The following is a 26,536-nucleotide window of genomic DNA, read 5'->3' on the forward strand; positions in this document are numbered from 1 at the left end:
AGTATGTTTTAATAATACAGTATCGACTGAGAAAGACATTTTGGTAGGGGTACCTCAAGGTAGTGTCCTTGGACCACTCCTCTTCATACTGTATATAAATGATATAGATTTGTTTTTGGATTGTGAATTTATCAATCTTTTTGCTGATGATACTTTGATAGCATGTAGTGATGTTAAGTTAGAGAATGCTGTAGAGAAGATGAACAGAACACTTGATCGAGTTAATAAATACCTCAACATGAATAAATTAAAACTAAATATTGATAAAACCAAAGCTGTTATTTTTACTACTAAATATAAGTATAGTTTAATAAATTTAAATCTGATTAATTTACACATTAACAATGAAGAGATCAAAATTGTAAAAACGGCAAAATATTTAGGTTTTCAGCTTGATAACGTGCTGTCATTTGATGGACATTTTGAGTATATAAGTAAAAAAATTTCAAAAAAATTGTACTTTTTCACCAGAATAGCTCAAAATCTGTCTACTGAGACTAAAGTAACTGTATATAATACAATAATACAGCCACACTTTGATTACTGTGCATCGATTGTATATTTATTCAGTCTTAATAAAATTAGTCAGTTACAAAAACTTCAAAATAGAGGGATGCGCATCATATTAAGAACTAGTAGAATAACGCCAATATTGATTATGTTAAAATCACTTGAATGGTTGTCAGTTCGTCAACGTTTGCATTACCTAACCATGGTTTTTGTGTATAAAATATTGAACTCGTTGGCTCCATCTTACTTTCAAAAATATGTTTCTTTTCAGAGAGATGTACATGATTATAATACAAGGGGTACAAATAATCTACATATTATTGAGTTTAAAAATAGCTTTATGATGAATTCTTTAATTTGCAAAGGGTTTAGAGAATATAATGAACTACCTCTCGATTTAAGAACTTGTAGAAACATTAATACATTCAAGTACAGTTTAAAAAAATATATTATAGAGAATAGGATGTGTTGAATGTATTTGTGTTGCCTTGTATGTATACTTATTGTGCTTACATTAATCGAATTGGTATTTTATTCAAATGTTTGTAGCTTTCGATAGTGACATTTTAATTAGTTTCAGTTTTTTACTTTTTAAATTTTAAATTATCAAATGTTTGTGGCTTTAGGTATTGACATTTTAAATTAGTTTTAGTTTTTTACTTTTTAAATTATGTTATGGACTATATCAATACTTGTATTGTTTTGACTATATGTACTTTAGCATGTTTATATTAGGTTATCCTATTTCAAATAAAGTATTATATATTATTTGTTTGACAATAAAAAAATTAATTTTTAGCAATGCAAATAATCGAAACCGGTATAATTTGATTTGAACTTTAAAATGCGGTAAGCAGAATTACTATTTTATTTTTTAATCAAAAGTTATTCGAGTTCGAAAATGACAATTTTTCGAAAGTTCAACCGCGTTTATCTCGAAAACTATGCATCCTACGAAAAAACTTGTAACAACATTTTTTGCTTAGAATGACCCCAAAAATAAAAGAAATGTTTTGTTTTGAGAAAAACCGCTGTTACGTAATTCCTCAAGTTCTTTGTTTATAACAATCTTATCAACATCTGGATCAACTGCTACCCAAAACATTCGTGTTCTACGGGTCGAAATACATAAAAAAAAACTTGGGTAAGTCCATCTGAATAAAGGAGGCCGTTGTACCTCCCCTGGCGACAGTACTAATTATGAAGGTTTAGAAAATTTATATTTTGAGTTTTAATTATAAATTTGTGGGAATAAAACAAAACAAAAACTAAAAGATAAATTGATAAATTTATTTCAAATAAATTTATGTGAAAAAATAAACTTAAGCATAGATATCATCCTGAACCTTCTTCCATGCTGCCAAAGGTCCGTGCTCTGGCCTGTATTGAACATTGCAACCATCAGGAGCTAATCTACCTTGTTGTTTTAAGTTTTCATATTGTTCACGTTCATACTTGGTGAATCCCCATTTCTTTGATACATAGATCTTTTGACGACCTGGGAACTTGAACTTGGCACGACGGAGAGCCTCAATAACTGCAGCCTTGAAACGATCACTAGAGCGTACACTCATAATAGGTTGACCAATGCGGACACGAGCAACTGTACCTTGGGGCTTGCCGAAAGCTCCTCTCATTCCAGTCTGGAGTCTAAAAATAAGAGGAAAAATATTTTTAATTCAATTACAACTTTTGAAGTAACAATAAAATTTAACAATTTAAATTTAGAAAGTATGAACATAGTATATACCTATTATGTAAATGTATAGGAAAAATGTGAAAGTATCTGCTGAGAGCGTTAACTACACTTATAGGTCACGTGGTACACTCTGGCATCGCGAGGGTCGATCTTATCACAAGTTTTGCTATTAACCTTGTGATAATATCAATACATTATTAGAAATTTGCTATTGTGTATTCCACGAATATACGACTGTTTTTGATTATCACGATAACGAATATTTTAGTGTGCAACATAAGAAGTACAAAAGTATTTTGCTCTAATAATTACGCCAATAAACAACAATATAATTTGCAAATTACTTTTGTTCTTCATATTTTGCACAGTAAAATATTCGTTGTCGTGATAATCCAAGAGGGTCGTATATTCGTGGAATGGGGTATATAAATACTCTAACTATACTAATGACGTCATCCATCTGGGCGAGATGATATAATTAATGATTTTTTTAAATGAGAATATGGGTAGTGTGATGGCTCAATAGAAAGGCTATATTCTCTAGTCAATAATATAAACATTAACATAATTATTTATATACGGTGTCCAAAATAATTTTTTAATAAAATGAATTAAGACAAAAAGAAGAATGTATGTAATTTATTTAATTCAAAATACATTTTACTGCTCTCAGAAAATAGGAAAAAATGTTTATTTAACAAATAAATATTGTTTTTTGCTTACATTAAATGTTCAAGCTACAAAGAAGCAGGTGGGTGGTAGATTTAACATTGAATTAAAGCGAAAAACAAAATTTATTTGTCAAATAAACATTTTTTCTTGTTAAAAGGAATTACGGAAAAAAATACTAAAACCTAATCAGCAGGTTGCTGCATGTAAGAATGAGCTAGACATCCTTCTAGTGCTTAGTAGGTCTGACATGGTCTATAGCAGAGATTCCCAATATTTTTTAGCTTGAGGCACACTAACTTAAAAACTCATTCAGCCACGGCACACTTGGTAAATAATTTATATAATGAGTATAATCATAATGTATTGTTATATGATTTTATTACGTTACTTTCTTTAAAAATATAATTTAAAACATAATTACTAGGAAACTAGGAAAATTAAGAAAACAAGCGGTAATATGTTGAACTAACGCACATCTGCATACGATACTGCTATTACCGCATTCTGTTGGTCGAGTGTTGAACTATTGAAACAGCAGACAAGTGCGGAACACAAGATTTATTCAATGAAAAATAGTCGGTAAAAGTTATTATCATGAGGGATTAAAAAAGAAAATATTAGTAAAAAAGACATTAAAATTTCGCGGCACACCTATAGGGACTTTAAGGCACACCAGTGTGCCGCGACATACTAGTTGGGAACCTCTGGTCTAGAGTGAGGCTTACAAAATAAAGAAGCAGGAATACAATCGTCTCCTGAGCAATACAAGAAGTGCTCATTATGAAGAACGTATAAATAACAGTGAAAGCAAATCAAAATGTGTTAGTGTGGCAGATTGTTAGGGAAATTAATGGTACCGTTACAGAATGTCGATCAAACTTCGAATATTAGTGGTAAGCCTGAGGATATCTGTAATAACTTTAACAAATTTGTACTTCATGCAGGTCCTAATTTAATAAAAACTCAACCTCAAGCCACTTTTTCATGCAGTATTCCATATAACAACAAATCTTTTTTTCTTATACCATTAACTATTTCTGAAATTCTTATGATGGGATCTCAGCGAATCTGTTGAAACATTGTGCAGAAGAGATTGCAGAACCATTGTGTCATTATTAATAACTCTTTTAACCCGGGAGTAGTCGCGCTCACTTCTGTAACGTTGATAGTCACGTGTGAGATTCTATCTCAAAATACGAATTTGAAACAAATTTTAATTTTGTACTATTTTTATCTACTTTTTATATTGAAAATATATATTTTATTAAATAACAATTTTAATTTTTATTAAATAAATAACAATTTTATTAAAAAACCTGTATTAACGGCCCCCTGCCAACATCGGCCACCTGTCCTAACGGCCAGTTTAAAAATTTCCCAAACCAATTATATGTAGACTACAAAAACTGGCAATACCGTCCACCTTCTACTACACCCTTCCTCGAGGCACTTACGAAATTTTTTCAAAATTGCAAAATTTTTCATCAAGTTATCGCGAAAAAGGATAAAAATTGAGATTCTATCTCACTGCGCGACTACTCGCGGGTTAAGTATGGTATTTTCCCTAACCAACTAAAGTTAGCCCTAGTGAAACCTTTACATAAAAAGGGAGATAAAACCAAATTGGAAAATTATAGATCCATCAGTTTACTACCGACATTTTCAAAAATTTTCGAAATAGCAATGTGCACAAGACTTATAACGTTTTTCAATAATGACCACTTAATTGCTGAGTCACAACATGGTTATCTCAAGGGAAGGTCTATTGAAACAGCTACATATGAATTCGTGGATAAGATTTTGAATGGATGGGAGAACGGGAGATTTTCTTGGGAATGTTCCTGGACTTATTAAAAGCGTTTGACAGCATAGATCATCATGCTCGATCGACAAACTAGAAAGATATGGAATTCATGGCCCTGCTCGGGACTGTATAAGAGATTACCTCACTGACAGACGGCAAAATGTTATTATGCAGTTATACTACAGAAAAGAACTCTTATCTATTTCTGCAATGAATGTCGCTCTTCTTTTAAAAGTGTACTGAAGATTTTACGTGAAATGGAAAGCCTTAAAAAGGAAATCACTACTTTAAAAAGGGACATCTCTAAACTCAAGGAAAAAGCATCCTTTTCGATGGAGGAAGTAACATATGAATTACACGAACGTCAAAAGAGATCAAACAATTTACTCATATTTAATCTTCCTGAACCAAACAATACTCCTGAAGACATTGAACAAGTGAAAAATATTCTATCTACTGCTGATGATTCTGTTAAATTTGATGGTATGAAAATGGTACGTTTTGGCAAGAAAAACAAAAATGGACATCGACCACTCAAATTAATATTATCTTCAAATGAGGATGTTCATTTGATAATTAAAAACAAGATAAAGGTTAGTCGAGAGAAAAATATCTTCATATCTCTTGACCAAACACCTACTCAACGGAAACTGTTTGACACCATCAAGACTGAACTACTAGCCCGTCAAGATGCAGGTGAACAAGATCTAATAATTAAATATATCAATAACGTACCAAAAATTGTCCAAAGGAACCAAAAAAACCACTAAACCTGGGCAAGCTATCTCTTTATTACCACAACGTTAGAGGACTCCGTACCAAATTAACTGATTTAAGTATTAATGTGTCAAACTGTGTCTACGATGTAATCATTTTTACAGGAACTTGGCTTACTGCCGATTTCAATGATGCTGAACTTGGATTGACAAATTACAACATTTTCAGACAAGATCGTACACCTGAATCTAGCAAATTTGTAAGAGGAGGAGGAGTTTTAATAGCCACTAAGAAGAAATTTTCCGTAAAAATTATTCCGTCAGATTCCTCCATTGAGCAACTTTTTGTTCACTTGTGTGGTAAGTTTATCTTGGGAGCATTGTATATTCCACCAAAGTCTACACCTAACAAGTACCAAGTGCACTTCGATCAGCTTATTAGTATAGGTGAACAATATTCAAATTTTAAACTTCCAAAGCCATCAGCTGATTGGGAACTTGAAGACTTTTGCTCATCGGCAACTGCTAAACCTAATACATCGTTTGCAGAAACGGAGGCGATTGGTGTTATCTCAAATATGTGTGCTCTTCATAATCTATTCCAATCAAATAACATTGTCAATTCTAGAGGCGCTATTCTAGACCTTGTTCTCTCATCAGAAGAGCTTGTGATAACCTCGGCAGTTGATATATTGATTCCTCCAGACTTATATCGTCCTCCACTTGAAACTATCTTACAGCTACACTTTGATCAAAACACTACTGCAGGTGATGGTGAATACTACTATGATTTTCATAAAGCTAATCTTCCTTGCATTTATCAATACTTAGAAGCAATTGATTGGGACAGTCTTATAAGTGATAAAGAACTTTCCGAGATGATAGGTACTTTCTATGACATTCTTTACTGTGTGCTTAATATGTATGTTCCATTGAAAAAAGTTTGTACAAAGAAATTTCCTGGTTGGTATTCTAGTGAACTTACACAATTAATACGTGACAAAAAGACTGCCCATTTAATTTACAAGAGTAACAGGTCTCCTGAGAATTATGCAGGTTTTAGTCAACTTAGAGCTCAGTGCAAAATTTTATCAAAAAATTGTTATGCTAATTATATACATTCAACTGAGATTTCGATCCAAGCTAATCCAAAAAATTTTTGGAAATTTGTAAACAGTAAGAAAGAAAATAATAGTATGCCTGTCTCAATGTCACTCAACAATACACTAGCCTCTAATGGCAACGATATTGCAAATTTATTTGCTAGCTATTTCTCTTCAGTTTTTAGTAATAAAACTCTTAAGCATAATGACAATTTAATACAGTCTAAGGTCTGTGTATCTTCCTATATTATTAGTCCAGGGCGGATCTGTTTTGAGATGGAAGTTGAGAGGTGACTCAAATTTTTTTGCAGAAATTGCTTGAAAATAAATCAAATAATAATATTTGAGTTATCCTCCCTCTCAAAAAGGCCCGGAACATTGTTTAAATAATCAAAATGTCAAAAAATGAAGGAAAAATTCGATTTTTTTCTTCGTTTTTTGATTATAACTTTAAAAGTATTCATTTCCGAGAAAAGTTGTACTAACATAAAAGTTTCGTATTTAAATTTCCTATAATATAAAATTGGTTGAAAATTTAAAAAATAGTCACCCTAGTTGCAAAATAGCAATAACTGCGAAAAAAACCATACAAAAACAAGTATTCGCATTTTACGTTTTTCAACCATTTATGATACACTTAGGACCTTCATATTTCACCCAAAAAAACTTTATGATACAGTAAAACAATACTGTAAATTTCTTTAAGATCGGTTTAATAGATTTTGCAATCCAGCTTTCGCAAAAAAAATTCATTTTTTCAAAATGTTACAGGATTGAAAATAAAGCAGATAGCAAGTTAAAAATTTTTTTGCTTATAGAAGTGTACTGTACCTTCCATTTGCAATTTTCAAAATTAAAATCGATTAATTACCACGGCGTCAGAAAATTTTTGAAATAAACAATAATTTTTGGTGCTACGCGCAGGACAGCGGTGTTCGATTCACACAAGTTGATTTCCACCAAAATTTATTCCAATCTTTATCTAATATATTATTTTCTTACTCTATATTTTGTTGTATTTTAATATTTTAATTCCACAGAAATCAAACTAATTTTATTATTGTTTGTGAAATATTGTTTAAACAATTGCATATGTTTAAAAATAATAAACTTTTATTATTTAAGTTAAAATATATGAACAAAGAAAGTTTTTGCTAATAAAAGTGTTATTTCAAAGGATAGAGTATGTGTTTTTATTTTGCAATAAACAAATTTATTTATTTATATCGAGATGTAATAAAAATTAAAATGTATCAATCAATATCAAAGGTCATTGGAATGCCCAATCAGAGCAAACTATCCGCTGTCCTGCGCGTAGCACCAATAATGAATGTTTATTTAAAAAAATTCCTGACGCCGTGGTGTTAATCGATTTTAATTTTGCAAAATTGCGAATGAAAGGTACAGTACACTTCTATATGCAAAAAAATTTTCAACTTGCATCTGCTTTATTTTCAGTCCTGTAACATTTTGAAAAAAGAATTTTTTTTACGAAAGCTGGATTGCAAAATTTATTTTGCAAAATCTATTGAACCGATCTTAATGAAATTTATTGTATTGTTTTACTGTATCATAAAGTTTTTCAGGGTGAAAAGTGAAGGTCCTAAGTGTAGAATAAATGGTTGAAAAACGTGTAAAATACGAATACTTGTTTTTCTATGTTTTTTTCACAATTATTGCTATTTTGCAACAAGGGTGACTATTTTTTAAATTTTTAACCAATTCTATATTGTAGGAAATTTAATTACGCAACTTTTATGTCAGTACAGCTTTTCTCGGAAATGAATACTTTTAAAGTTATAATTAAAAAACAAAGAAAAAAATCGAATTTTTCCTTAATTTTTTGACATTTTGATTATTTAAACAATGTTCCGGACCTTTTTGAGAGGAAGGATAACTCAAATATTATTATTTGATTTATTTTCAAGCAATTTCTGCAAAAAAATTTGAGTCACCTCTCAACGTCCAAATGTACTAATATTTTTACAGATGCGCCCTGGTCTATATACCAATTTCAAAAATATACGAAAAACTTTCAACTCTTAATGTCAATAAGGGACCTGGGCCAGATGGTATTTCTCCCATTTTTCTTAAATGATTCTCTTTTATTCTGTCTCGGTCGCTTTATCATATTTTTAATAAATCCCTTCAGTTGGGGGAATTTCCTGACTTTTGGAAACTATCCTATGTCACTCCAATTTACAAAGCAGGTAATAAAGCTGACATAACGAATTATCGTCCTATTTCTATTCTCGGCACAATTCCCAAGGTATTTGAGAGTATTGTTACTGATTACCTTAATTATGACTGCTCTTGGATACTAAATTCTCAACAGTTCGGATTTTCTTGTGGTAAATCAGCAGAACTTAGTTTGTTGCTTTATGTTGATACCTTGTCTGAAGCTTTGGAGAGGGGGTTGCAGATTGATTCAGTGTATACTGACTTCTCCAAGGCTTTTGATAGGGTGAACCATGATCTTTTGTTACATAAGCTCAAATTATATGGCATAGAAGGTTCTGTGTTGAAGTGGTTGGGCAGTTACCTAACAAATAGAACACAGCAGGTTAGGGTTAATCATCATTACTCCAATACTTTTCTAGTAACCTCTGGTGTACCTCATCTAGTAAATACCTCATCTTTTACCTAGTAAAAATAATCTTTTTCTCGGCAGTCAGTCTGGGTTTCGAAAGGGTCACTCATGTGAAACAGCAATACAACTTACCATCTCGAAGTGGAAACTACTTATTGATAACAATAAATTTGTAGTAGCTGTATTCTTAGACTTTAGAAGAGCTTTTGAAACTATAGACATAGATTTGTTAATTAAAAAATTGAGGTACTACGGTTTTAAACAAAGTGTTATAAAATGGTTTAACGAATATCTCACAAAAAGAACTCATTATGTGCGGTTAGGCCAAAGTAAATCAACAGAACTACCTAATTGTTTTGGTGTACCACAAGGCAGTGTACTTGGAGCATTATTATTTATTATTTTCATCAATGATGTAAATTATGTTGAGGGTCTGGAATTTATTAGTCTTTTTGCAGATGACACATTAATTGTATGCAGTGGTGATGATATTGTGGAGGTTGTTAGAAGGATGCAGTGTTTGTTAAAAAGAATTGAGATATTTTTGGATGCTAACAAGTTAAAACTTAATGCGAGTAAAACAAAGTCAATGATAGTCTCTAGCCGATATAAATTAAATAATATAAGTATGGAAAATTTGAAACTAAAAGTTAATAATGAATGCATCAAATGGGTCAATGAAATTAAATATCTTGGATTTATACTGGATAACACACTCTCTCTGAAACCTCATTTTCAATATATTTGCAAGAAAATATCTAAAAAATTATTTTTCTTTAATAGAATTAGCAAAGATCTATCATTATTTTCAAGGATCACTGTATTTAGAAGTATAATTCAGCCCCATTTTGACTACTGTTCAAGTGCTTTATATTTGGGTGATAAAGGATCAATTCAATCATTGCAAATTTTGTATATCAGAGGTATGAGAACAATTCTTCGATGCAATCGCTACACGCCAATTGAGATGATGTACTCTACTTTAGGTTGGTTTTCAGTTCAACAAAGGCTTTACTACCTTACTATGGTTTTCATTTTTAAATTAAAAAAAGGAATGCTGCCTGCATATTTTAATGAATATGTTACATTGAGGGGTCAAGTTCATTCATATACCATGAGAAATATTGAAGATTTTGATATTCAAAAACCTAATAAACATAGCACAATGACATCCCTGTTTTACAAATGTATGAATGAATTTAACCATCTTCCCCCCAGTGTTAAGAATGCACTGACAGTTCAAATTTTTAAAAAATTACTGAAGACATATATTTTACCTAGAAAAAAAAAAGAAAAAAAATAATAATTTTTAATAAATCTGTATGTGTTGTATAATATTGCATGTATTGTATATTGTATGTTACATTTAATTAAGCAAATTCATATTTAAATATTGTTAGTAGGATTTCTATTTCAATAAAGAATTTCAATTTCATTTCAGGGCTCTCATTTGGGTCCACTTTTGTTTAACCTGTATATTAACGACATCGTCACCTGCTTCTCTAACACTTCTGCTCTCTTATTCGCTGATGATCTTAAATGTTATCAAATCATTAATAATCAAGATGATGCAATATCATTGCAATCAGATTTAGATAATTTAGCCAACTGGTGTCTTGATAATGGGATGGATTTGAATGTCAACAAGTGTCACATTATCCGGTTTTGTCAGAATCATCATTTATCAGTATTTAATTATACCATAAATGATCAATTATTGGATACGGTAGACTCAATTAAAGATTTAGGTGTTGTTCTTGATTCCTCTCTGAGCTTTAACCATCACATCAACAATATTACTCAAAGATCCATGAAAATGCTTGGCTTTGTTAAAAGGACAACTCGTGATTTCACAAACGTGTCTTTAGTCAGGACGCACCTTGACTACTGTTCTCCAGTTTGGTCCCCACATTATTTACACCTCAAGAACAAACTTGATAGTGTTCAACATAATTTTCTTAGATATATTGGGTTCAAAAAACACATCAATTATAATTATACAGATATGGAACGATTTTTGAATATCTCTTCTCTGGATGTCCGTAGGAAGCGTAAAGATCTTACAGTATTGTTTAATATTATCAATGGCATATATTACTGCCCTGAACTCCTTGCTAAAATATTGTTGTTTGTTCCACCACGATCAACAAGACAAATTCAAACCTTTCATATTTCTTTTCATAGATATAATTACAGTGGAACCCCGTTAACTCGGATTAATCGGGACCGCGGCCGATCCGGGTTATCGAAAATTCGGGTTAGCCGGAGAAAATGGTAAAAATGATTAAAATATGGTATGCTTACAGATACACTCCGTTATAATTGGCACACAGACACTTGTAAACCACGTTCACGTTCCACACATACAAAGCGTCGTCGAGAGTCTCATTTTTAGCTTTCTTAGCTTTGCACCGATTGTCCAAACTGTCTTTTGTTATCATTTTGAAACAAAAACAACATTTTAAGTTTTATTGCCAACGCAAACACAAAATCTGAATATATTTACGCAGAATGAACAATGCGACTTTACTACACACACAATACCGTCTCGCAACGAGAAGGAACTTATGTTATTTAATAAGAGTGAAGACTAAGACCATTGTTTGAAAAATAATTTTTTAATAGTCGTTTCTAAACAATGCTAGACAGTTTCAAGTAAATAAAGGATACTACAGATGCCTGTTGGTTTCGATAACACGAGAATGAGCGTTGTCTGCCATGCCAGTCATTTTTACTAAGGTATATTTATAAATAATTTATAAATAAGGCTTTGAATATTGAAGACGCTGTGTCTAAATTTTACGATATTGTCAATCATGCAATAAATTCTTATGTTCCTAAAAAAGTATGTAAGACAAGTACATTTCCAATTTGGTTTAGCCCGGAGTTAAAACGACTAATAATAGAAAAGAAAAAATATCATAAAAAGTATAAGATGTTCAACAATTATGATGATTTTATTATTTTTCATAACTTACGATCTGAATGTAGTACACTGAGTAAAGATTGTTATAATTTATATGTTAGAGATTCTGAATTTAGAATTAATAATGACCCAGGCACTTTTTGGAAATATATAAACAGTCGCAAAAAAAATTATGATGTACCTTGCCATTTATATTTAGGAGATGATCAAAGTAGTTCTGGGGAGGAAGCTGTGAATTTATTTGCCAAATTTTTTTCTACAGTGTTCACTGACCATAATACTACCCCCCCACAATATCAATTTGAAAATGCTGGTAACATAAGTTCATGCTCTTTTAACATAAATACTATTTTTGAGAGTATTCACAATTTGGCTCCTAAACTAAATTTTGGCCCTGATGGCATTCCTAACTATCTATTAAAACAATGTGTTTGTACTATATCTAAGCCATTGTGTATACTATTTAATAAATCTTTGCAAGAAGGAGTTTTCCCTGATTGCTGGAAACGAAGTTACGTAAAACCTATATTTAAATCTGGTTCAAAGTCAAATGTGGAAAACTACAGAGCAGTTTGTACTATATCAGCAATTCCAAAATTATTAGATTATTTAGTTACTAAGCAGCTTACTTGTGAATTCGGCAGTATTCTGGTGAATGAACAACACGGTTTTGTACAGGGTAAATCTACAGTAACTAATTTACTTCTTTATCAGAATGACATTGTTATTGCTTTGGAGAACAAATTACAAGTAGATTCCATCTATACTGATTTTTCTAAAGCATTCGATAAGGTCAATCATAATATCTTACTTGCAAAACTTACAGCATACGGTGTTTCTAGAAGTCTCTTTGATTGGATGCAAAGTTACCTGACTAATCGAAGTTTAAGTGTAAAAATAGGATGTTTTCTTTCTAATTCTTTTACAGCTACATCTGGAGTACCGCAAGGTTCCCACTGTGGCCCCCTTCTATTTAATCTGTTCTTGAATGATGTTCACTCTATTTTTAAGGAAGTTAACTTTTTAATGTTTGCTGATGATGTTAAAATATATAAGACTGTCAATAATGAGGATAACATTTTTCAGCTTCAGTCACAAGTAAATGATTTTTATGAGTGGTGTGGTAGAAATGATATGGAACTTAATATTAATAAATGCTTTTTAATAACTTTTGCTAGATCCCATTCGCCTATTCACCATCAATATTTTATTAATAATACTCCTGTCACACGTGTGAACGAAATTCGGGATTTGGGTATAATATTTGATTGTAAATTAACATTTTACTCTCACATTGACCATACTGTTTCGAAAGCATTTAAGATGTTGGGTTTTGTATTGCGTTCATCAAAAGATTTGTCAATTCACACAATAAAAATCTTATATTGCAGTATCGTGAGATCAATTATTGAATATGGTTCTATTATCTGGTCACCTAGTTATGCATATCAAATCCTAAATATTGAAAAGGTTCAAAACAAATTTTTACGTTTCGCAGCTTTTAAGATGGGTTTAACAGTTAGAAATTATACTTATGATAATATATTAAAGAGATTAAATTTACAAACTCTTGAACGCAGAAGAGTCATGTTGGATATTTGTTGTCTTCGCAAAATTATCTCTGGTGTTATTAACTCCGAAGAATTGATAAGTCTTGTATACTTTAATATACCTGCTAGATTGACACGAAATCCACAAATATTCAGGGAACAACGACATGCTACAAATTATGGTCAATATGCACCAATTAGTAGATTGGCCCTGTATGGAAACAAGTTTAGTCATGTAATAGATCTGTTTGGTTCTTCAGTTTCCTCTATTAAACAAGAACTCGGGCGTCTTGAATTTTGAATTTAAAAAATTAAATAGATTTAACTGTTATAGTTAATTCAGTTGTTTTCATCATTTACAAATAATTTATATTCTTTTTTATTTTTTATGTTTGTGTTTTATAGTTGTAGTTTTACATGTATCTAAATTTTATATTTTCATTATTATGACAAAAGCTCTGCTTTATTGTATTTTGTATGTATTGGGTTTATCCCGTTAATAAATAAATAAAAAATATTATGTATCAAATTACACAAATACGCATTATCTCTCATTGTATAATGTGTTTGACATTGAAAATTGAAACGAATGAACTACATAGGAATTCGCTAAAGCGACAAATTTTTACGAAGAAAGTTTATTATGATAAATAAAATTACCCTGAAAAATATAAGATATTATAGTATTCGAACAATATGTTTATAAGGAAAGATAAAAGAAAATATTTTAAGATGTTGAAACCAGCCGGGGATTGTAGTCTGCGGTAGTTGGGACTAGTTCCCTCCTCCTGCGGATTGCAAACCCACGGGGGGTTGACCACGACCCATCTGGCGCGTCCCAATGGCTGATAGGGTGAGCCAGTGAGAGGGGGAGGTGCGACATGAAGTTCCGGACTTGTCGGAGAGCATGACGCTCCTCGCACACTCGCTGGTAAGATTGCTAAATAATGTGGGCTTCCACAGAATAGGCACCGCGGATCATGTGGTAGCACAGTTTAGGGGAGGCAGCTGACCTGTGCTTTGAGAGGATGAATGACGAGGACCCGTGTGTCGCGGGAGGAAGGACCTGGTATCAGCCCAAATCGTGCGACACATGAGCCCTTCCATGAGAGAGTGAATGACTGCTATCATACCGTGCCTGGCAGACGGGTGGTTGTTGAGGAAATGTTTGCCAGGTGTGGGGGCTTGCCTTAACCGGCCGGCCAAGTGGAAGGTAACCACAATAAAAATCCCCTCAAGCTAAGGTGGAACAGCATAAGCCGAAGGTTTGGCGTAGTAGAGGATGCTCCTACGGGACTTAGGGGTTGCTAAGCCGCTATTATGCGAACTCCGGGAAATGGGCGAATCCCTGGTTTTATTAGCCTTCCTGTGTTAATGCGGGGCTCTGGCACAGGTGACCAAAACTTCCCTAGCTACTCGTGGGATAAAACATGGACCAACAAAAACAAAATAAAAAAAAAGAGGCTAGAGTGATCTCGGACTCGGACGAGTCCTCCAGCTCAAGCACTGTCGTGGACACAATAGAACACGACAGTGAAGCATCAGCGGGAACTCAAGGAACCGCTGATACAATCACGACAGGGGCTGAAAGAATGGACCTGTCAGACAAAAAACGTTTGTCTGGGGCTCAGAAGAGGAAACAGACAAAGGAAAGAAAAATGGCAGAAGGGACGTGGGAACAACGACCACGGAAAAGGATGCAGAGGAAAGAGGGCTCTTCTAGACCTGCTATCGGGACAGACAAAGGACCCGATAAAGAAAGTAAGAAGAGACCCCGAGAGTACTCTGCTACACCACCCCAGGTCTCCAAAAAGACGAAGCAGGCTCCCAGACCTGCTGACTCTTATACAGAGGCCGCACAAAGACTCAGGATGGCGATCATAGATCGACGACATCCGGAGGTAACACTGGATCAGGCTCAAGCTGACCTGATCCAGAGTAGGATTGCGGATGCAATGGATGAAGCTCCTTCGGGGAGCAGTAATCCACTGCAGTTCGCCAGAACTACCTTTAGCGGAGGCGTCTTATGGATTACCCCCGCTAATGAACACACCAAAAACTGGCTGGTAGGTGCAGTGGAACGGCTGGGCCGTTTGTGGGAGAACGCGGATTTGACGGCTGTCGAATCCAAAGATCTTCCCAAAAGACCCAAAGTTCTTGTGTTTATACCAGGCCAGACACAAGAAGAGGGAGTTATCCGAACACGACTGGGGCAACAGAACCCAGAATTAAGAGTGGGAGGGTGGCTCCTTCTAAACAAAAAAGTAGAGAAGGAAGGAGTACTCCTGGCCTTCTCTATAGACGAAGTGTCCTTCAGGGCCCTCGAGAGGAACCGTTTCCGAGCTTATTACAGACTCGGAATGGTCATCTTTAGAGTCCTTGGAGCAAAAGATGGGGGGGAGAATCAGAATCCTTCAAATTAACTTGCAGCACAGTAAGGCTGCTTCGGCTGCCCTTACGGCTGCAAAAAGGGAATTCGATGTGGCCCTTATTCAGGAACCCTGGGTGAACAGGGGAAATATTATGGGGTTAGGGGGAGTTGGAGGGGAACTCATATATGACAGAACCTCCGAGGTCCCTCGAACCTGCATTATTATCAAAAAGAAATTTAACATACTGCCGTTAACAAATTTTTGTTTTAGAGACTTGACGGCAGTCAAGATAAGGCCGGGGAAGGGAAGGGTGTCAAGAGCGATTACGCTCGCATCGGCGTACCTTCCATATGATGCACCTGGTTCTCCTCCAACTAAGGAAGTGGAGCAGCTGGTAAGAGACTGCAGGGGATCCAGAACCCAGCTGATCATCGGCTGTGATGCTAATGCACATCATACAACGTGGGGAAGTACGAACACGAATGTAAGAGGTGAATCTATACTCGAATTTGTCATGGAAAACGAGCTGAACATAATAAATTCAGGTAATAAACCGACTTTTGTGACTAGGGCTCGAAAGGAGGTCATAGACATAACGATAGCCACCAACTACGTTAGCAATAAAATTACAAATTGGCGTGTGTCTGATGATGCGAGTTGCTCGGATCACAGACACATACAATTTGAAGTAGGGGAAAAAACATGTACCCTAGAAACCTATCGTAACCCTAGGAAAACTAACTGGGAGGCTTATAAAGCAGACCTGGAATATAGTTTAAAACAGACTAAGGATACGATAAGAAATACAACAGACCTCGAAATGGTTGTGGAGCAGCTGCAAGACACAATCATCTCGGCGTATAATGACAACTGTCCTTCAATCAATAAGGAATCCAACAGGAAAGTGCCCTGGTGGAATGAGGGACTTAAAGAATTAAGAAGGAAAGTTCGTAAAAAATTCAACAACGCAATGAACAAGAATATCAGTTGGGATGAATACAGAAAGGCCCTAACTGAGTACAATAAAACTCTGAGGAAGCAGAAAAGAGAATCATGGAGAAGGTACTGTGAGGATATAGAAAGAACTCCAGAATACGCCAGACTCCATAAGATTCTCTCAAAAGGACCTCAGAGCCCGATATATACTCTCCAAACAGAAAACGGAGAGTACACAGAAACAGGGGAAGGAACTATTAGAGAACTGCTGAAAGTCCACTTCCCCGGTTCCCAAGTTACAGACTTAACTTTGGAGAACTGCCAGAAATCAGAACTAGATACCCCTCTGTGGGCATCCAAGGAGAAATGGCAGGCAGCAAAGAAAGTAGTAACTGGGGAAAAAGTAAAATGGGCACTACACTCATTCGAACCTTATAAATCGCCAGGATTAGATGGGATTTATCCAGTACTGTTGCAGAAGGGATCCGACCTTCTGGCAAATAGAATATGTACAGTGCTTCGGAGCAGTTTGGCTCTAGGATATATTCCAAAGGCATGGAGAATGATCAGAGTAACTTTTATACCAAAACCTGGAAAAACTGGACAGGATGGGGCAAAGTCCCTGAGACCAATAAGTCTTATGTCTTTTCTGCTTAAGACGCTAGAAAAACTGCTAGATAGGCATATACGGGATGGCGTATTGGAAAACAGACCGATACATAAGAACCAGTATGCATATAGAGCAGGAATGTCAACAGAGACAGCATTACATCAGCTTGTAGAAAAAGCTGAATATGCTCTCAAGCACAAAGAGGTACTATTAGCGACCTTTTTGGACATAGAAGGAGCGTTCAATAACATATCCTTAGAAACAATCTCAAGAGCATCGAGGAGAAAAGGGATCGATGAAATTTGTTGCAAGTGGATAGACAACATGCTACAACAGAGACTCGTATATACGTCCATTCTAGGGGAGAGCATTATCGCCCAGGTCCGACGAGGGTGTCCGCAGGGAGGTGTTCTGTCCCCGCTAATATGGAACCTTGTCATGGACGATTTGCTTGAGTCCCTGGAATTGAACGGCCATGAAACCCTGGGCTATGCAGACGACTTGGTAGTCCTTGTTCAGGGAAAATTCCAAAACATAGTAAGGGAACGCATGCAACAGGCCCTTAATATTGTCACCAAATGGACTGAGGAAGAAGGGCTGAGAGTCAGTCCTTCCAAAACAGTCACAATTGCGTTCACCAGAAGAAGGAAGCTGGAGGACTTAGGGCCTCTGATCCTTAATGGTGAACAATTGGAGCTGTCTAAAGAGGTAAAGTATCTAGGGGTTATACTGGACCCAGAACTTACCTGGAACCGACAGCTTGAAAGAGTAATTAAAAGAGCGGAGGCGACATTAATGCTGACCAGACGCACACATGGAAAAACATGGGGACTCTGTCCGAAAATGGCGTACTGGACATATACAACGATAGTGAGACCCATGATAACATATGCATCCTTGGTATGGTGGACAAAGATGCAGCAAAGAACCGCTATAAACAAGATAAGCAGGATACAAAGACTTGCATGCTTGGGAATAACGGGAGCAATAAAAACAACACCGACGGCGGCACTGGAAACCCTGTTAGACCTACCCCCTCTTGATATATTTATCAAAGGGGAAGCGAGGATGGGAGCATACAGGCTGCAAGGAAAACCAAGGGATAAATACGAGAACCTTGGCCATAATCAGATTTGGAACTATGGTGGGGTAAGTATATCTGATACATACACTGACCACATGGTACCAAAATACACATTTAATAGGAACTTCGGAATAGAAATCAATGACCGAAGGGAATGGAACAGCATCAGTAGCAAAATCAGAGGATCGATCTGGTATACAGACGGATCAAAAACCGATGAAGGCACTGGAGCCGGTATTTTTAGTGAAACAGAGAATGTAGGACTCAGTTTCTCACTAGGAACATACACAACTGTGTTTCAAGCGGAAATGTACGCAATTCTGCAGTGTGTCGCAATGAACAACTTGAGGGCCTATGAAAATAGACGGATCAATATACTCACAGACAGCCAAGCATCACTGAAGGCACTAATGAGCCCGAAAGTGACGTCAAGGCTGGTATGGGAATGCCGGCAAGAACTGGAAGAACTGGCCGAAAGAAATAGTGTAACTCTATTCTGGGTGCCAGGACACACCGGGATAGACGGTAATGAGAAAGCAGATGAGCTGGCAAGGAACGGTTCATCAACTTTATATTTTGGCCCAGAACCTGCTCTAGGAGTACCTAAAACAATAATTAGGGGACAAGTCAGGGAATGGGTCAAAAACAAACACAAAGAATACTGGGGGAACGTACCTGGTCAGCGACACGGGAGGCCCTTAATAAGGGAACCCTCAAAACGGAGAGCTGAGGAACTAATAAAATTACATAGGAGTCAGCTCCGCATAATTACAGGTCTTCTCACGGGTCACTGTGCCCTAAAAGGACACCTGAATAGAATTGGGCTGTACGAAGGGAACCTTAACTGCAGACTGTGCAATAGGGGAACTGAAACAGCACATCATGTACTGTACGAGTGTGAGGCTTTGGATCACAAAAGGCAGGCTATTTATGGACAACCAAAATTAAGTCCAGCAGAATATGCCACCCAACCCATGCTAGGGATGTACAATTTGGTACGTGGAACCAAGCTTGTGGATTGGGTGACATAAAAGGTAGGATGGTTGGCACAATAAGCCCATGAGGCTGCAGTGCCATCGGAGACATATGTCAGACGACCTCCAAAAAAAAAAAAAAAAAAGATGTTGAAAAGAAATTGGAAAATCCAGCATAAAGGACATACATTTTTATTGTTGTAATGTTTGTCTGATAAAAATCGGTCCGAGTTAGCCGGACTTCCGGGTTATCGGGGGCCGACTTATCGGGGTTCCACTGTACTCATATTTTACTTTTGTTCCTAGAACACTAAGACTTGCTAACTCCCTAGGTGACCTTTTACTTTTTGGTAACTCTGTTGATGTTTTTAAGAACCATTTAACCAAATTAAATATTTAGCAATGTCATAACCTTGTTATTTGTTAGTAATTAATGTTTTGTAATTATTTTACTTTGTCATGTCTTTTTAAATGTTTTGTACTCTCTCATTTTATTCTTATATATTCAACACTGTAATTATCAATATCTTATTAATGTATTACCGAATTGGGCTTGCCCGTATAAATAAATAAATAAATAAATTATAACTCGAGAAGGACAACAGTTTTCTTCAGAAGAAGGAAATTTACAACTTGGTATTGCGCAGGGCAGTGTCATGGGACCACTTCTTTTTGTTTTCTACATTAACAATCTTGGTAGCGAAATACTGAGCAGTGATTCTCACCAATGGCGTAACCAGGATGGACCTAAGGGGGCTTACAACTACTGGAAGGTCTGTAGCGGGTATGGTGTTAAGCGTATAGAACTCAAAGTACATCCCAATGGGGGGGGGGGTTATATCCCCCAATACCCCCCTGGTTATGCCTATGAGTCTCACCTTGTAAATTTTGCAGATGATGCAAACTTATTAACAATAGCATCAACGTTTGAGGATCTTCTGGGTATTTCTTCAGATCACTTAAAAACAGCTCAGAATTGGTTCTTAAAAAATAAATTGGTTTTAAATACCGAGAAGACTAACTGTGTTTGTCTAACTAACTGTCTAACTGTGTGACTAACTGTGTTTGATTTCAACAAATATAAAATTCTTGGGTATTTACATAGATCAACATCTGAATTGGTCAGAGCATCTGGGTGTTGTTCGCAAAAGAATCAACACAGCATGTTATTCATTACGAGTAATGTCTAAGTATTTAAATTTACAACACCTTAAGACAGTTTATTTTGCAAACATCTACTCAGTGCTCAGATATGGTATTCATTGCTCAGAAGAGAGCAATAAGAACAACGCTCAAGATAAAAGCTCGAAGGACCTATAGGGGAAAATTTAAGGAGTTGGGATTATTAACAGTGACAGGGCTTTATATACAGGGTGAGTGGGGAGGAATGTGCCAAACTTCAAAACGGTATAATATACGTAAAAATAATCAAAAATAACTCATATGTTGTTATTCGATTTTCATTTGTTTCTGAGATATGGGGTGTTAAATTTTTTCTTGCAAACTGACGATTTATTTATTGCTCTAAAACTGGTTGAGGTGTGCAAATGAAATTTGGTGGTTTTTAAGACATAGTTGTTGCGCATGTTTTGACACACAATTAAGAATTTTATATTCACCATATGCGCACGAGTAATAGTCTGAAATTTTTTAAAGAAAAAAAAATAGTATGCCACTGATGTATTTCAAATTAAAAATTATTTTTGAATTCCCTGTTCAATTTCTGACAAACAATCTATCTTCATGTGTGTTCATACGATGCTTCGTTTTCATGCAAAAAATAAAATATCTTACGCTTATAACATATTCGGAATAAGTTTCTACACATTCATAGAGAAACTTCGTCAAAAACTTTGTAAGCGTTAAGATGTTTTATTTTTGCATGAAAAAAGAGAAGATAGATTTTTTGTCAAAAATTGAACGAGGAATTCAAGAAAGATTTTTAATTTGAAATATTTCAGTGGCGTACCATTTTTATCTTTAAAAATTACAGACTATATTATTAGTATGCGCGCCAATGGTAAATATAAAATTCTTAATTATATGTCAACACATGTACAACAACTATGTATTAAAACCCACCAAATTCATTTGCACACCTCAACCGGTTTTAAAGCAATAAATAAATCGTCAGTTTGTAAGAAAAATTTTAACACCCCATATCTCGGAAACAAATGAAAATCGAATAACAACATATGAGTTATTTTTGATTATTTTTACGTATATTATACAGTCTTGAAGTTTGGCACATTCCTCCCCACTCACCCTGTATACGAGTGTTTACTGTTCTTGTTCAAGAATAGGGATAAGTACATAGGCTAGTCGCAACAGAGAGAGGACCTACATATTTGTGTATAAAATTTTTAAACAAATTACCTGTTAGAATTAAATTGCAACAGAATAATATATTTAGAACTGAAATAAAATGCATTTTATTGGATTTAGAACCATATTCTGTGTATGAGTTTTTAAATCACACATTTTAACTTTTAACTCATAGTAGTTGTAATTGTAATTTTGTATGCATATTAGGCACTTATTATTCAATTGTGGCAATTTGCTATAAGTGTGTTGTTTACAATTTTTTTAATAAAAGATATTTTGAATTTGAATTTAGAAAGACCTGTAGTCCTCTGGTATATTATGGTCTATGTATTATTTTGGAAACATCTAACTTTTTGGTGTTGTGTGTGTGTGTTGAGAGAGAGAGATGGCATTAGACAAAGCGTCTTTTTGCCACAGAATTTTGTTATAGATATGTTTAAATTTTTATCTTAGAATCATTTATAAACTTGATTAAGATATTAAATATAGATTTGTCAGAATAAGATAAAAGATTGCTGATGCTAACTGGAAGGCTAATGTTAAGGTTAATTAAACCTAAATATAAGTTTTGAGTCTGATCCCTATGATTAAGACAATCCAAGAATACATGGTTCAGATCCCCGATGGACTCATAGTTACACGGACAGAAGGGAGTTTCATAGATTCCAATCCTATGTAGATGCTCTGGAAAAAGGCCATGGTTAAGTTTTAGCCGGGTTATTAATGAGGAATGTACTTTGTTATAATTGTAGTTAAAATGAGGTATACATTTGGGTAATAATGGTGTTGATAAGGAAATTTGCCATTGTATGTTTACTCGATGAAAGTGCAAAATAAGTAAAATCAGCTGCTCCATAGTTATAATATTAAGTGACACATTTTTACATTGCGTGGATAAACGATAATATTCCAGTAATATTATCCTTTTTCTGCTCAACAACAATGTTTTTACTAAAGGCGGCCGGCGATTTTATCGTTTTTTCACTCAGCGGATAGAAGATACAAATATTCATACAATGGCTATCTCACTTTAATTCGCCATACTTTTGGAATGTTTTCCTTTTTCCAATCACCCATTCATATATTTTGTCTGTTCTCTTAAAATATCATTTTAAAATTTGTCAGCATCAACAAAGCAATCAGCTTCAAAAGAATAAAGATTGGCAAGTCTGTTGACTAGCCAATCTAGGTAAAACTTAGTAGTACAGTACTATAACGAGGTACATTAGGTGTCACATGAAATTCCTATCAAACTATAACCCTCTATAACGAGGTGTATTTGGTTATAAAGAGGGAAAATGAGATCGAAGAACATGTGTCTTCACCTGTTTTTGGCGCAGTGATGGCTGTAAATTAATACCTCAGATGCCTGTATACAGAAATCCCTCAAATATGTGTGCTTATCGAGGCCAGTGATGTAAACTCCACCTCCTGTCAACTTTTTCCTCTTTATCCACTCTTTTTCAAAAGCACCATTCAAACAATATTTAGCATCTTATATTGCTCGGAATGGCTTCACTATAGGAAGTTAATGATTCAGAAAACTACATATTCATATGTATGCACAATATTATTATTGTCTGATATAAGGAGATCGGCATATTAATGAGGTAATTAGTCTGCCATTTCAGTTCTTGTTATAGAGGGAGTCTACTGTAGTAACCATAGCAAGTTTTGTGTTAAATTACAGAATGAAACCTATCCTATCTATCACATGTCTTGGGTGGACATGATGATCAGTTTTATGAAGTTGTGGGGTGTATGTATCTCTTGGAGTAGAGATGTTATTAAATCCCTCAATTAATTGGTATAAAACAAAAATTGAAGAATACGGCTACATTAGGAAAACTGAGATACATGTTAACACATGTCCCAATCCATTTAAAAAGGAAAGCTTTCAACCAGTGCAGTCTACCAGTACTAACATATCGTCTGTGTCTTTCTAATACCTTGTAACCCCAAAATCATGATTGTTCAGATTGAACAATCTGAAAAACTTGCTATTCATACACTCAGCAATGGGAGTATGAGCTCTCAATAGGTAGGGTGTGACATGTTGCGAGAATGAAAGATGGCAGGTAGACAAAAAATTGCTTGAATGGAGACCACTGGCAGACAAGCGAAGCTGGAGAAGACCCCCAACACAATGGACCAATGACTTCAAAAGAATTATGACCAATTAGACAGCAGAAGTGCAGAACAGAAGAAGAAGGAAATGTCTGGAGAAGATCTATATGTTCAACAATGGACAAATCAGGCTCATTGATGATGAAACAAAAATTGAGGAATTATGGTGCACATTGCTTCATCTTAACACTACATATCGTCCCTACCATTTCCAACTATCGAATGTGAAAAATCTGGTTTTTCAGATTCGACATCTTGCGCTCGCATTATATGTGATACATCTTGTGGCAAATTCTCGTTATTGATTAGGAGCGCAGGAAATATGCTGTTTAAACCATCGATTATGAACATTTTTTCATTTGGTTGACTGCAAACTGACTTTGTTTTGTATTATCTATACATTTCGTTAATAAATTACCCCTAATAATTCGAGAACTGCCCTTAGATACATACAAAATAAAAATCAAAGAACTTCTTTTGGTGGGTGCTTACTATTCTCAGGAGGAATATCTCGGGGCTACCCTGTTGTGATAGTCCTACAGCTCTCTTAAATGTTCTGTGTGCTCTTGTGTTTTTATGCTAATATTCTAACTTTGTGTTAAGTATTTAGACTAGGTGATAAAATTTTATAGATTTTATTTATTAAGTGTTAGCTTGCCAATGTATTTCAATGACGCATTTTAACAGACTTTGATTTATGTAAATACTTTGTATATTGACATCAATAAACTGAATTGAAAAATAAATGTAACTAAAGGTATATTTGTACAACGCTAAATGTCGAATGTTTCACATTCATTAGTTTGTGTTGTAATTTATTCAACAGTTATTCAATTGTCGAAACTGCTGAGAAGAATAAAATTTGTGTGTTTACAATTTGTGTGAATTTTGTTTCAGTATCACTTCCAAGAAATTGTTGAGGCAGTTTATGATTTAATTTTAACGGATTTTTATTATTTGATTATACATTTATTCGCTATTATACATTTGCTACTTTGAATCATCGGACCGAATCAAATCTTTGATTAATACAAAAAGCAAAGTAACGAATGTGATTTTTTGGAAAGAAAAAAATGATAAGCAGTTCAAATTTGTTATAAATCTAACAAGGATTAAACATTACATACGAAAAATATAAAAAATTTCCCATTTGTTAATGCGCTGATTTAGGAGTCTCTAAAAAAAAGAGTTATTTTGCTCTCCTGAAAAGTACCACTTTTCACATTCGATAGTTGGAAATGGCAGGGACGATATCTTGAAAATCTGCGTTGGACCACCAACAGGGTTAAAGACATTTTTTTTTTAATAATGAGACCAAATCAGGAATTATTCCATAGATATGAAAACAAACAAACATACAATGCCTTGAACATAATTTAATAAACCATTTAAACTGCTATTGATATTACACAGGAATAATTAGATAAGAAACTTAAAAAGATTTAAGTGACACTCGAGCGTCACACACAGATACCTGATTAAAAATATTTAAACTTATCAATTAAAATTAAATAAATTAAAACTATTGTAATTTTAAGATTATTTCTAAAAAATGCAAACTCATGATGATGACTCATACACTGGTACCTAAGTTGACAAATAAATATTCAAGGTAAACATGCAATTTAAGAGCTATTCAATACAAAAGAAATTATTTTGACAATATGCTTTCTATACTTCCTAAGTTTCTTATACTCAAATTTAGTACTACACACAATAAATCCTTTTTGAAATAAATAATTAATCCTTTCATTATTTTAATGCCTTTCTAAACAACCAATACAAATGCAGATTCACCTATATGCGAATGCCTCTATATTTGTTGATAAAATAATGTTCCAATTTCATTAACATAGTGGAATGAACGAAAAAGAACTTACCGATCAGCTCCAGCACATGACAACATCTTGTTGATTCTGATAACATGGAAAGGATGGAGTCTCATACGAATGTGGAATTGATCTTTACCACAGTTCTTTACCAAATATTTGTTACAACAGATACGTCCTGCTTCTAATGCTTCAGAACTTAGCTGTTCATATTCGTCAGAAACTAAATGTACACATAGAGGAAAGTCTTCTACTGAAGCCTTCTTCTTACCCAAATCGAAAATACGGATTTTTGGATCTGGGACACCTCTGCAGAAACGACTTTTGGGGTAGGGTTTGTTTTTACAATAACGGTAGCTAAAAATAAATCATGTATGAAAATATTTAGTAGTCAAAGGAAACATTATTGTACTTACCACCTCGCAGGTCGTCTACCCATTTTGGCCTGAAAATAGAAAATAAATATGTAGATTAAAAAACTAACACATATACGTTATTACGTATTCAGTATTTAGTTTATAAAAATATATCACTACAACTAAAAACGTAAGATTGTTAAAATAAATTAAGAAACAAACCTTCACGTATTTTACACGGCCTAGAACGGATAATGAAGAACAGTTTCGCCAACTTTTAAAATAAATATACCAAAATGACAAATGACAGTGACATTTCTTCTTATAAATGGATCAAGATTTGTAATTTTTAA

At 34.5% G+C, this 26,536-nt stretch overlaps 1 protein-coding gene across 1 annotated transcript; it reads right to left on the reverse strand.

Annotated features, from left to right (window-relative positions):
* Positions 1 to 1,779: 1,779 nt before the first annotated feature.
* LOC126880348 (60S ribosomal protein L10) lies at positions 1,780 to 26,536 on the reverse strand. Its single transcript, XM_050644153.1, has 4 exons — positions 26,406 to 26,536; positions 26,244 to 26,272; positions 25,879 to 26,184; positions 1,780 to 2,160 (listed from the first exon to the last, which is right to left on the reverse strand). Exons 2-4 carry the CDS (start codon positions 26,264 to 26,266, stop codon positions 1,833 to 1,835), a joined length of 657 nt encoding a protein of 218 aa, XP_050500110.1. The 5' UTR covers positions 26,267 to 26,272; positions 26,406 to 26,536; the 3' UTR covers positions 1,780 to 1,832.

Source organism: Diabrotica virgifera, chromosome 2 (genome assembly GCF_917563875.1).
Source record: "Diabrotica virgifera virgifera chromosome 2, PGI_DIABVI_V3a".
Lineage (NCBI taxonomy): Eukaryota > Metazoa > Arthropoda > Insecta > Coleoptera > Chrysomelidae > Diabrotica > Diabrotica virgifera.